This window comes from Lepidochelys olivacea, assembly GCF_965140295.1.
Source record: "Lepidochelys olivacea isolate rLepOli2 genome assembly, chromosome: 3".
Taxonomy (NCBI): Eukaryota; Metazoa; Chordata; order Testudines; family Cheloniidae; genus Lepidochelys; species Lepidochelys olivacea.
Genome location: NC_140413.1, coordinates 210,216,132 through 210,230,459, shown reverse-complemented (window position 1 = coordinate 210,230,459; position 14,328 = coordinate 210,216,132). Strand labels below are relative to the sequence as shown.

General features: G+C 41.2%; 1 protein-coding gene across 1 annotated transcript in view; it reads left to right on the top strand.

The window, feature by feature from the left end:
• Positions 1-13,862, top strand: part of BCL2L11 (BCL2 like 11) — a 50,966-nt gene extending 37,104 nt beyond the window's left edge. Inside the window, 1 exon segment of the mRNA XM_084622563.1 lies at positions 8,733-13,862. Within this exon segment, the coding sequence (XP_084478689.1) occupies positions 8,733-8,819 (87 nt within the window). The 3' untranslated portion in view covers positions 8,820-13,862.
• Positions 13,863-14,328: the final 466 nt, after the last annotated feature.

Here is a 14,328-nt window from a genome sequence, read left to right as displayed (position 1 = left end):
TTGAGGAGGAGTGTCTGGGAAATTACAACTTAAACATGCAGTTTTATGCATAGAGTGCTCAACTCAGTCTCTGTTGACATCTGAAAGCCAGCATAGTATGTTTTATAGATTTAAAAGTTTTATATATGTTCTAATAACCTAGCAAATGGGTCTGAAATTGACAATAACCGTTGAACAGGGCTGATTGCAATATTGCTCTCAAATAAAAAAAAGTTTGTTTTTTTGTTGTTGCTTCGGGGGGAGGAATAAAATGCCACCACCAGACATGGCAATACCACAGATTTTGACTGCAGTTTAATTTGTCATTGAATGGTTTTGGAGGGATGATCGAATGTTTTTATTTTGTATAAAATTGAGAAGCAAATTGAGGGATATTAAACGTTTTTAAGGGTGAAAAAAGTATGAAGCTGTGTAGTGAGGTTAGAAAGAGGGGACTGAGTGAACTATTAGTGCAAAAATAGCACTCAGACAAGTGTAAATGGTCAGACAGGTGAGTGCAGCAATGCACAGTGGCTCAGAACTTTATTCCTTGCATTTTCTGTTAGGCAAAATGCTGTTCACATTGCCCGTTCATGTATAGTGGACAAAAGGGACTGACTCTGTGATTGCCATCTGCCAGTATGCTGCAGAGCATGGAGAAGCAAAGTGCAGGACACCGCCCCCCCCCCCACACACATATTGTTGCGTGCTGGGTGTGTGGGTGAGATCACTGTCTTGCCTTGCTTGGATGGGGAATGGCAGTAAGAGTGAATGCCCCTTTCTGTGAGGAGAGAGAGAGTTGAGGGGAGGAAGAGAAGCGAGGAGTTCCCCTTCTAAGTAGATAGGCATGTAGGGGAAAGGAAAGAGCAGCTCTTCATGCCATGCCAGTTATACTTGGCTGGAGCTTCAACTGTACCATGTGATCCATTTGTTTCCTCCTTACCCTCTGTCCATAGCTTCGTTTCAAGCTATTCTTTTATACTTCATAGCTGGCGGGGTGGGAGGACAACCAGAGAACCGCTACCCAAGATCATATGGAAGACTGAACCCTGCTGGGAAACCATGGACTTCTCTGGGTGGGCTCAAGTGGGATGTGTTTGGCATTTTGCTCCTAGCTAATAGTTTTAGTCCTCTGGTGAGTGTTCAGAGTCCTAGTCCATGTTTCTTTGAGTTCGATGTGCTGCAGTGAAAAGCAAGCAGTTTTTGTGTTCTCATTGGAACTTGCTCTCCCCAAACCTCATCCCCCATCCCTGTCTGAGAACAGTCTGGATGTGCTGACCTTCAGGGCATGTCTACACTTGCCATTTAAAGTGCAAAAAAGTCCCATTTTTGCACAAAAACCATGGGAGCATCTAAACTTGCCAACGACTTTTTGCGGTGAAATTCAGAAGTTTCACCGCAAACAGAAAACCACCTCCACAAGAGGCGTACAGTTCTTAACGCTGATCCTTTTGCGGTGATGTGCAAGTGAAGACACGTTCTTCCTGTTTACAGAACTTTTAGCCTCTGGAGTATATCCCACAGTGCCTTGGTGACCACTCTGGCCAGCAACTCTGCTGCTCTGATTCCAGGTAAACAGACATCCGCTCCTTCCCTGTAAAGCCCCAGGAACTTTGAAACTCCCCTTCCTGTTTTCTTGGCAAGTGCTCACGTATCATCCGGCTAGGTGATGATGCGTGCTCCATGGAACAAATGATCTGCTGCTTGGAGCAAAGCTGAGCTCCTTGAGCTGATCAGTGTTTGGGCAGAGGGGGCTGTGCAGGGACCCAGGATACCCCGCGTGAAGGCGGGTGGGGGGGGCGGTGATCGCAAGACCTATCCTCAAAAAGGAGAGAGCTGCACTGTGATATAGCTGCCCCCAGGGCTCAGCGATGGAAGTGCTGCGAATGTGATCACAATCTGAGGCCTGTGGAAGTGAGTGAGCACACAAACCAGCACTTTTTTTTTACCGGTTCCCTATCGCTGGTGTAACTGACAGCACAAAAACTCTGCAAGTGTAGACATAGCCTCAGTGTGTTATGGGAAGCTTCTCCATCGACTGAATGGGACTGAGGTGGGGAGCGGGGGGTAGGGAGTTCTCTCATAAGTTTTTTTTTGGGGGGGGGCGCTGTTGGTTAGGTTCTGTTAGTTTCAGCTGAAATGTGGTTGTGTGTGTTTGTGATTGCTGTCAGGTACTCTGTGCTAAAGAGGCACCTTCTTTTATACTGCTGTAAATTAATACAAATTATTGTTCTTTTACTCTGTTGCCTGGGGCCCTAGGCACAGACTGGAGCCTCACGGGGCTAAAATATATGAAGGGATCTTGTGTGATATTTTTTCTTGTGTACTGATTCCAGGAGAGAGAGAGAGAGAGAATGCATGTTCTATAAGGCAGTGGTTCTCAACCAGGGGTACGCATACCTCTGAGGTTAGTCATACGTCTTCCAGGGGGCACATCAACTCATCTAGAGATTTGCCTGTTTTACAACAAGCTACATAAAAAGCATTATCTAAGTCAGTACAAACTAAAATTCCATACAGACGCTGCTTTGTTTATACTGCTCGACACTGCTGTGCACTGAAATGTAAGTACGATATTTATATTCCAATTGATTTATTTTATAATTACATGGTAAAATATGAGACACAGCAATTTTTCAGTAATAGTGTGCAGTGACACTTGTATTTTTATGTCTGATTTTATAAGCAAGTAGATCTTAAGTGAGGTGTAACTTGGGGATTGGGAAGACAAATCAGATTCCTGAAATGGGTACAATAATCTGGAAAGGTTGAGAGCCACTGGTATAAGGCAACTGGGAGTTGCACCCAGGGCTGCACCTAGGGGGGTGCAGGTTCTGGGACAAACCCCCCCGCCCCGCCTCTTTCCCCAAGCCCTTGCCCTGCTCCCTTCACATTACTATAGCTGAGATGAGATCTGGTGAATACAGTCATGTATGTTGCTCACTCTTTTCTATATCATGGCTTGCGATAGAAGCAATTCAGAATTCCGTGGAAAGAGGATAGTACTAAACCCTAGTTGCTTCAAAAGAGATAGTTATGACTTACATTTTTTGTTCATCTTTGTTAGGTCCTGTACAGCTCATGATATAAAGACATAAGGCTTCCCACAATCTGAGTCACATGAGCTTAGGGTGCCACTGGAAAGTCAGTGACAGTAAAAAGCAGATATGAGCATCCAGTGTAGAATAGGATCAAAATAGAGCATAGCTGAGTCAAGTCTATGCATTTCCTACAAATCTCTTAACGATGTCTTGGACTGGACTTTTTAAAAGTAGTCTTATGCCCCCTCCCCCTGCCCTTTCTTACTGTATTTAGCCTGATTATTTTAACCTTAGAAATATGCTAATAGTTTGACAGTGACATCAACAGTTTCTGTAAAAGATCAACCCAACAGACTCAAGCCGTAAGGGTAGTCCAACAGAAGGATATAAAAGGTAATTGGGCCCTCAGGCCTAAATACCATTCCTCAGCCAGAGTTCTGTCCTCCTGTCCATATCTCACTGGGACCCAGCTATGCTGTCCACTCCACATGAGCATTTGTCCCATGCCTCTACTTGCAACTTGCTGCTCTGTGTCCTCAGTCAGCAACGTGCTGCTTCCCTGTCTGTGTCTCAGCTTTTCATTCCCAGCTCTCAGGCTGTCTGGCCTTGCCACTGCTTCCAGCCTGCTGTTCCTGCTCTTGCGTAAGTTGGGGCTTCCCACCCAAGTCTGATTGCTTCTGACATCAGGATTGTACTTCCTTTTTCCTGGTCTGTAGGGATTTTGGAGTTCTGCAGTAGCTGATGTTAGACTGGATAACACAGTGGCCTCTGCTGGTTAGTTCCATTTCCACCATCTCATTTGGGGTGGGAGGAAGTATCCAGTGATGAGCCAGCAGGTTCACTTCAGTATGACTTGTTCATTGCTGTTAATATTGCTCGACCCAGTAGGAAGGAAATCCCTCCCAATGCCTCCTCTTTGCTACAGGCCTGTGCTTAAATTTCTGACTATCCATTCTCCTGATGTTTTTCCTTCTATATCGTTAACTTTTCTCCCCCAGCCCCTCCCCCAGTAGTTGGATATCTGCCACCCTAAATGTTCTATTGCATGAGCTCATGAACAAAAGTTGGGAATCCTGCAATGATGTCGGCTTCAGCATGATGTCCTGTTTGCCAGCATGTTACTTTGCTTAGCCTAGGAGAGCAATAGATTGTGATTTGACCAGCTGTAAATGACTGCATGTTAAAGAACAGAACAAGGAATGAAAGGCATTGGCATAATAACTTTTAAAAAATGACAGGTCACTCCTCTCTGTAGGAATCCTCTTACAGCAGCCACTGTTCCTGTGCCTAGGTATTGCTGCTCATGTGGTCTGTAAGGTCAGACATTGCTTGTAGACCATCTGAGAGAGCGCCATAGCTTAGCAGTGACTGCGAATGCTGTTTCCAGTGGTGGATGTGGAGATGGTTCACCTCATCATTCATACCTGGAAACTGAGCAGAATGCATAGCTAAACGTTGTAACAATGTCTTTGAAGGAGCAGCTTGCTGTCAAGGTCTGTGTTTGTTTCCTACACACCTGCTTCCCTGGATTGAACTCCTGTGGATTGTTTTCATTTGGGTATTTTGGCATAAGTGGAATGAAATTCCAGACTCTTGCCTGGCTAATTATTTCATGTCAGTTAGATTAAGGTAGATTGACTCCTTGGAAAACTGCATTTTCTAAGGATTATTATTATTCTGGTTATGCTGATAGGGTGCATATGCATGTAAGTGGGATTGAACCCTTTCACTGCTGAGTTACTGCCTCTGACCTCCTCTCACCCCATCCATCACAGTCCCTTTGCTACCAGTCTCTCTTCTCCATCATTCTTGTTCCCTTGAACATGCCAACCCCCTATGGGTCCCTTCCTTCTCCAGCCCCTGCTACCTTCTTTGGGATTAAGATGCAGAACACCCCTCCCCCCTTCCGTTGCACCCAACTAACTTTTAAATCTGTGGAACTCCCTCTCCCAGTGTCATTTCAAGTTAGAACTGCATTGGGTGATCTCCCCACCCTGATAAAGATTTTCGGTAAAATGTCTGCATTTTGGCCATTCGTACTTGGGTTTAATGTTAGAAACCTTACCCTATAGCAACGTCAGCCAACTGAGAGAGCCATTGGAGTGAGTTCTGTCCTAAAACAGTTCACTGGTAGTGGCTTCCGTAGTTGACATCTGTCCAAAGTAAACTGGTTAAAGAGAAGAGGGTCACCTGTTTCTCCTCTCTGTGGGATGTGGTCATAGCTAGCAGGTGTTTCTTCTTTGTTTACACACATTTCCCTTGGCTGAATTATAACTTTCTTTACTCACAATATTTCCGTCTTACTCAGCCTTATTACTTGATACACTTTAATTATTTTGCAGTCCACTACAATTTACTTATATTCTGGGTGTGTCTCATGTTTCTGCTGTTGGTGTTGGAACTTACTTTCTTACACTGGGATTGGCAGAAGAGGCCAACAGTACAGTTATCCCCGGTGACAAAACCCTGTAGTAAAGATAAAGTTGCCTGTCAGACACCCAGTCCTATTTCCTCCTGTGTGCCTGCTTCCCACTTCTTGATGCTTTTATTTTCCTCCTTAAGTCTTCCCACACGCTGGCTTTTAAAACCAGTAATTCCTCTGGCAGGGAGTGCTGGGTGATCCCTACATCTAAAACTTTTCCTCCACCACTAACCAAATGAACCTGAATGTGTTACCTCAGCTTGTCTACAGAGAGGCCTACGGTCTCTCCCATAGCTGAGACACCGCTGTTGCAGCACAACCGGGGCTGAATGATCCCGATGGCTTTATGTAATCTTGTCCTTACGGGTGGCCTGATGAGAAGGAAATAAAATAGGTCTGTGCCTGTTTAAAAGTTTTATTTCATGCAAATGTTTTGTTTTGCCTTTGAAATACTTCAAAAATTGGGTTTTGTCTTCTCTGTCTTGCTCATGTCTTGAGGACCCAGAAATAGATTGAAAGCTTATTCAGCCCTTACTTTAAGAGGCATGGTATTGGGGTGGGATAGTTAGATTAAACTTTTGGTTAAGTTTTGATACCTGTTTCACTCAAAGAACAAAACTGGACAGTTTGAACAAAACTAATTTCCTCTCCAAATTAAGCAGGTTTCACCAACGGCCTTCTTTATAAATCATAAGAAGATAGGACACAGATCTAAGCATTTTTCCTTTACAGATAAACTTCAAACATATCCTCTGTTAATAACAGACAAACACAAGCCCTGTTTGGCATTTGCCAGTTCTAGTTAACAGTCCAGATATTCAACTTCCTGTTCCATGGGGGTCAATTCACTAGGCTGTATTCTAGGAAACTTACTCTTTCTTTTGAGCAGATGTTAAGAAACTGACTTGTATTTATTGACCCAATTGAAAATAAAACCTTAAGTTTATTTCAGTAAACTTATGACAAGTCAGTATTGAAACTGGAGCAAAATCAATTCTGTGTGTAAAAGAACACATGTTGTGGTTAAGTGTCTCTGCAGGCATTGCATACAGAAAAATGCTTTCCTCCCATCTTGTTACGGAGATACAGAGAGGAAATGCCCTGGCCTTATCGCAATTCCATTATGTCAGGCAAGTTCTCGAGAGCCAGGGTAACAGCTTGGAGAAAACTGCACCAGCTGCTGCAGAGTTTCTTCTCTGTCTGGGGAGATGCTGACTGCCTTGTGTGAATAATTACCGTTAACCTGTCGCAAACCAGTGCTGATCGTAACTGGCCAGAGGCTTCCAGCCAAACAGTTACTTACCCTGCCTGTCAGGCAGAGAGAGGGGGAAGTTTTCATTTTAAAAGGCCATGCCTGTGTCCTTTCACAGCATTTTTGACTTCCTGTGCAGATATTATGATTGTTGTTATTAATAAGGAAATCACTAGCACAGTTTTCAGTTCCTAACAATGAAGCAATTAATCTGATTTTATTGAGAGAGTTGGTTTGTGTGTTGTATTTTTCTATATGTTTAGTCACCCTGGAACAATGTCTTCCAAATTGTGGTCATACGTAACAGAAGTGAGACAACCAATCTGGCAGCGTGTGTGTTTTTGTGTTCGTGTTCCATGCCAGCTATTTCATTCGTATCACATCAGCTGCTTGCTTTCCCGATTTGCCACGTGTAAAACTTGCCAATAGTTCAATGTCGTCAAAACGTAACCCAGTAGAACCTCAGAATTACAAACTGGCCAGTCAACCACGCAGCTCATTCGGAACCAGGAGTACGCAGTCAGGTGGCAGCAGCAGAGATGCAAAAAAAATCAGCACGGTACTGTGTTAAACAGAAACTACTGAAACAAAGAGAGAGTTTAAAAAAAAAATGTGACAAGGTAAGAAAACCGTTTCTGTGCTTGTTTTGTTTAAATTGAGATGGTGAAAAGGAACATTTTTCTTCTGCATAGTTAAGTTTCAAAGCTGCCTTGAGTCAATGTTCAGCTGTATTAAGTCAATGTAAACTTTTGAAAGAACAACCAGAATGTTTTGTTCAGAATTAGACATTTCAGAGTTACAAACAACCTCCATTCCCGAGGTGTTCCTCGTAACTCTGAGGTTCTACTGTATAACAAACGTGCAGTTTATAATTTTTTTCCCCTATTTTACATTTTCCCCTTTCAGCTGAAAAGAGCAGAGTTGTTTTTAGATGTCTCTACATGTTACATAGACCTGAGTGTTGACCAAACAGTGTTTACACAGGTGGTCACTTGAGAACAATTGGAGGTTCACTAGTTCATTAGTTCTGGCACAGATTGCCCTTAGCTTTATTTAGCTTCTTTGCGTGAATTACACCAAATCACTGGTTTTCTTAAATTACAGCTACTAGATTTTACCCGTTGGGAATCTGAAACATTTTTCAGAGTCAGCTATTTGGACTGTGGCACAATTATACTCTGAGAATACCTTGTTGTTGGTTTTTCCCAATTTTTTTGTTTCATCTGTACCAAATCGCATAAATTACATGCTATTTTTTTATATGTAGCCAATCTTAGAATCAATTCAGTGTCAGTGTATTAAACATGTAACAAGTTTAAATATAATGATCGTTGCTGTGGTTCTAAAGTCAGTGGTCCCCAAACTTCTTATGTCACGTTCCCCTTACCCTTAATGAAATCTGTCTGCGCCCCACCAGGAACAGGGCTGGGAGCGAGGTTGGGGGCCGAGAGCTAGGGCTGGGTTGCTCTCCCTCTGGGGGCTGACCCAGACCCTGCTGCACCCCACCCTCCCAAATGTTCCTCTGTGCTCCCCAGTTTGGGGACCACTGTTCTAAATTAATGTATGCATTCTTACCGTGTTCCTGAAATAGTGAGGAGGAGGAGGAGTCCCTTTCATCTGATATAGGTACTGCAGGTGCAAAGTTAATGTTCCACTGTATCCCACTTAGCAAAATGGAAGCTATATCTGACCACAGTTTTCAAACAAAAAGACCCAGTTACCTTGTTAACCTCAGTATCCTCTTTGAGTTCTCTATTAAACCATGATTAACTTGCTTTTGAAATCCCTACAATGGTTTGGGAAGAATTTATTGAATTACCAAAGGAAACAATGACCTATCAAATGACTACCTTGCTCCTCTTAAAAAAATAAAATAATAATAATAAAAAAATCTATTCTCTTTGCTGTTGGTATTATCCAGCATCATTCTATTAATTTCAAAATGTTCCATCGCAATTGGTTAGTGTGTAAGCTGGTCATAGGTACTTCTGGAAAGGAGACTTCAGGAATGAAAAAATAAACATCTTTTCTGTTACAGGGTTTCTTGGATAATCCAGCAGTAAACCATCAAATTGTTTTGCGCTTGTTACGTTATATCATCCGCCTCATTTGGAGACTGCAGTAATGGAGACATACAGAGAGAGACATTCTGAGATTGTCCAGTTGTCACCAGAATCCAGCAAAACCAAGCAGCAGTAGTATCCTTTCCATACCTTGTATATGCAACTAACAAATCCTCCTTTTCCTAAAGGACACCAGATACATTGGGAGGAGCAGTAGGACTCCGTGTTTGTGAAAAATATGCACATAGACTGTCTCATTTTGTCTGCTATGAAAAGACAGAGGGTTTTTAAATGGGAATTCACTGTGAACACGTCATGATGGATTTTGGAAACGGATATATAAAAGCTTTGTGAAGCAGGACTTTATGTGAGAGTGGTGTTTACGCTGGTTTTTCTTGAACTTTTAAAAGACTGATTTGGAAAGAAGATGATCAAACATTATTGAATGATTTTCATACTCCGTTTTCTGGAAACCTGTAGACTAATATCTGATATATTCTGCAATGGAGTTAACTGAGCCAGCTAACTTGCAGAGCTGCCTTAGTTTGTTATAACTGTGTACAGATGTCGTCTATCCCACCCCGCAAGGAGGGGTCAGATTCATGCTTTCCCTCCATTCTTAGCCCCTTTCATGGAAAAACGGCAAAATCATGAATTGAAGCTGGTTGAAGAAGGGTGGAAGGATTTGCATCAGAACTTCAATTACCCTGCAAATCTCTACTTATCACCCTAAATTCAACTGTGTGTGTGTCACACAAACAGCATACTTCCTGCTGACTGATTTTAAACTGCAGCCAAGTGCAACTGGCGCACTCCCCCTGAAACTTCCACCTCTTCCACCCTACCAGCAGGAATCTCAAAGATGACCTGAAATTTGCAGCTTAACTGTGAAAGTGTTATGCTTCAAAAACCATACCAAGTTGCCTTTCTAAAAATTTATATCTAATGAGTCTGGATACATTTGTGTATTATATAATATAGAATGTTGAAGGTTGGGGATAATAGAACAATAAAATATTTGTGGGGTAAAACAGTTCCTGAGACACTGCAGTCTTACCCAAAGTTGGAGGGTTGCATAACTTTAGAAACTATTTTAAACTTCACTTAATATTTTACTGTGACTGTTGATAAACCCAGTTGGTATTGCTGTTTTTTTAATGTGTTGGATTTTTGCTAGAGCTGGCTTTGTACTTAAGACCTATTCTGAGAGATGCAAGGAACTAACAAACGTTAACAGTTGAGTTACATCCATCTTGAGAGCAATAGTACAATATTTGAATTGGTTGTGGTGGTTCAAAAAATCCCACAAGTGAATGAATAAATATCCATTGGAAGCAAAAGTTGGGCCATTTTGAAAGTTCTAGCAAAACTTCCACATAATTTAAAATAATAAAATTATAAGGGCACTAACTGTATTCATAAATCAGACATTCTGTGACTTGTTTAAAGATTAACCAAAAACAGAATGAAGTTAAATCAAGATTGCTATACAGGAGTGACTCACTAACTCGGTTGTGGGAGGCATCCAAAGTTTTAACTTACCTTTTTCTTTAATTAGATCTTCCTTCTACAGAACTCCCTTTACCACTTCTTGGGTCGCTGAATTTATTCCAGAAGGCATCATTCTGTGAAACCACAAATACCATGGATTGCATGACTTCTAAACTTCTGGTATTTAGATCATAACAAAGTGATGCATTCTGTAACAACTTCATTGACCCAAGAAGTGCCAAGAGGACTTCACAGAAAGAAAAACTTTATTTTTAACTTTTAAGTGTGTATATTGAATGCTGCCCCCGAGCCTGTTGCGTGGGCACTGTAACCACAGATCTAGGTTTAAACTGAATTTTAATATTGGTTTTATAGTACCTTTACACCATGGGAAACTGCATGACAGGTGCTTTGGGGAGCGCACAGTTCCTTCAGATGGTGCGGTGTATTAATGCAGAATTTACCCCAATCTGGCTTCAGAATTGTCTTCAGAATCTGGCTTCCTTTTGTATGTGATGCAGAGAGCTTGCTTGATTCAGTTTGTTTCTATTTGCTACAGTCTACTTCAAAATGCCGTATTTTATTTCTGGTTTCACCAGCACCATAGAAAAATATGGTAGCTCTACTTTCAAAATGTTGCAATATGTTCATCAGCATATCCTGAGTGCCATTGTATTTTTCTTTTTTTTAGTTTTGACAAGTAAATTTGTATAATATGTACTCTATGCACTGACCACTGGTGCCTCTGGGGCAGGTGGAAGGGCTCCTCTAAACATGGCTCTGTTGCCCAGTTGCATTAATCCACCCCCGTGAGCAGTGAATCCAGAGGATAAAAGCACATGTTAGCTCTGTAGGCTAAACCTTTGTCCTAGGAGTTGGCCTCAATTATCAAAGCAGTGGTTTGTGGGTTTTTTTGGTTTTTTTTTTAACTTTTTAAGAGAAATATTGGTGACTGAAATTGTATCTGGAGTTTCAAGCAGAAATTTAGTGCTGATGGCAGATAATCACTTCCATAACAGCATGGCTTTGGCTCATACCAAAGTACTAGGTGTAAAGGGGAGTGGGGAATTCATAAGGTCCTACATGTAGTGAACGGAGCGGGTATAAATGTATGTTCAGTAACGAGTTCTCACTGCTACCAGGTGCTAGAAGTGAGAATAAGATGGAAGGGGGCTGAGAGTATTACTTCTGTTCCATTTTGAACATTCCTCACCCATCAGAGTTACACAGCCACTAAACAGATTAGACAAAAATCAGATTTTCCAACGCTAGAGGTTGCAGTCCTCTTTTGCACGGAATTGGGCCCTAGCCACTTATTGGAACGATGTTAGAGTTGATCAGATGCTTTCAGGTATAAAGAGTCTTGAAACCTCCTCAGAAGGCCACGTTGTCCACTAGTTGTCATGATGAACAGAGTAGAGCTGGTTCTGAAATTTGGACTTATATGTACCTTTCCGAACACACCAAAGACATTTCTGTTTACAATTCCCCATGCACACACTCACACTCACTCACACACACACGCTTCTACAATTGGCGCGTGTGCACGCACATTCGCGCTTCTACAAGTGGAGCACTTTATTTCAGTTCTTTTCAATAGTGCCCTTGGGAGAGTTGGCATCAGGACTACATATTTTCTCCCTCTCCATCCCACCTCTTCATAAGGGTCTGCTGGCCCGGTGCCTGGAGACTTGGGTGCTTTCTTTGTACACTTACCTCTAGCCTGGTAGTGCAACAGGTTTGCCACCACGGCTTCAGACTAGCTTACTATAAGCGTAATAAATGATTTAAAAAACAATTCTGTGAATTATATGAACATTAAAGAACAAGATATTGGCACCATGTGACTTGGACTTCTCTGCACTCTTGTTTATCAAGAAGTTTCCTGCAGATGTTTTTACAGTATGTATTTTAAAAAAATAACTAAAACTAATCCCATTGTTTTTGACCATTTAAAACTGGTTTTGTGCCTTGGCAGCCTCTCTGCCCAGGTTAGATTTGTGGGTGGTTATTGAGTTTTTCTTCAATCTCAACATGACATTAAAAACAGTTAATACTTTTGCTACGTTGTTAGTGGAGGAATTTCTTAATTCCATATAATCCATACTCTACCCTGCCAAAACTACTTTATGAAGAATTTTCTTTGGTTGTGGAGAAACCAGATTCAAATTTTTCTTACCAAACTTGTATGATATGGTATTATGCTTTTTCTCCTTCAATAATTGTAAATATTTGAGTATTTATTAGATTAGGGCATCATATTATTCTTATAATCTGAGCCAAATGTCTGTGTGCAATGTTTTGTTTCTTTTCTTACTATGTCATGTAAAGTTTTGTACAGCATATAAAGTAAATTACTGTTTTTCTAAGTCTTTTTTAGAATTGAACTTGGTAAATACTGTAGATTCTTTTTTCTGTGTAATTAATGCACTCTACTGTTCCATAATGCTGTAACTTGTAGAAATGTTGTATATTTATTTTCTGCTTATTTAAGTTTCTGTAAAGTTTTTAATGAATTTTTACTGGTATATATGGAATTAGTGATTGATCAGTTTAGAGCACTGTCTTCTAATTCAGTGCAATCAATAATGTTTAGTTACTGAGTAAAATGTTCAAAAGTGCCTAAGTGACTTAGGCTCCTAAGTCCCAGTTTCAAAAGAGGGTGTGAAGTACCTAAGTCAGAGTGTCACAAAGTCCAGGGGACTTGGGTTTCTGTGTGCCTAAAGTCTCTTTTGAAAATTGTATCCACAATTTAAATCCCCCATTTTGGCCACTTTTCTTAACTTTCTGGACTCAGTGATTCAGCACAGTACATAAAGGCAGAGATTTGAAGTAAAATGTGACATGGAGGTGCAAAGTAGGCCAAACACCAAAGCCACATCCAGAATCTCTGTGTAGTTCAAAGCATTAATTTGTTACAAATAACTTCATCAGTCTAAGCAAAACATTATTATCCCAAGGGGTCAAGGGCAGTTTATTCAAACATACTATTAAACTGAAGTGCAGTAGTCTCAGTTAATCACTTTTTCAAGACCTATACAAGGTGCCAATTCCCCACCTTCTCATTCTCCACTGCCTTCAGATTTCACCATCCCTGTGCTCCTACTGAATCTGGCTGCATTGCTTCATCCAGCTGCCAGAATTAAAAATTATGCTGTAGATTTCAGTTCGATAACTTGATTGTGCTTCCTGGTAACTTAATAATAACCCTATTTTGGGATATTAAACACCTTATCCTCAGTTTACATAGTGCAGGAAGTGGCTGTTACCTCCTAAACAAGAAGCCCCTGCAAGTTATTTATAGAACTACTTTCTACTTTGATTTGTAAACTTTTGCATCCTGGTTTCAAGACCACTCATTACTGTAGTAAAGCTCCTGATCAGGTACAAACAAACACAGCACTGATCATGTACTGATTAATCACTAACTTGTTTCATACGACCCAGCATATGTAGCATTTTTATTGCAATTTCCCTGGCTTACTTGTGGTTTGCACTGATGAATTTTTGACAGGGTAATTGCCACTTTACTTGTGCAATACTGCTGTACATAGCTACAGATCTTTTTTTAAGATGCAATCTTTTATGTTCTTAATGAATTTTATATAAATAAAACTTCCATCTATTTGTGATGAGTATTATTTTTCTCAAATTCAAAATTTTATGCTCTTCTGAAATAAGATGTAGGGAATTGTAGATCAGCGTTAATTATCTGTCTCTGATACGTGCAAGTGCCACTCGCTTTTCCAGGCATTTTAACCTTGCTTAATTTAAGCATCTTCCATGTCCTTATTCAGGATGGAGTTTGGAAGAGCGCACTTCTTTCATACCACATTTCAACCATACCCTTGGAATGTCTTTGTGAAACGTTTCCATGGTGTGCGTTGAATTCCCCCACGCTTCTCTGTACACCGACTGCTACTGTGGACGAGCACCTCACCTGAGGAATGAGTAGCGCTGTCTCTCTCCAAGTCAGGTTCGGGGTTGCTTTTCTACCCATGCACACGGAGTATCAAACTCCCTCGTTATGTCACGTGGACGGGCAGGGAATTAAAGAGCTGGTTGGGAGGGTGATCGTTC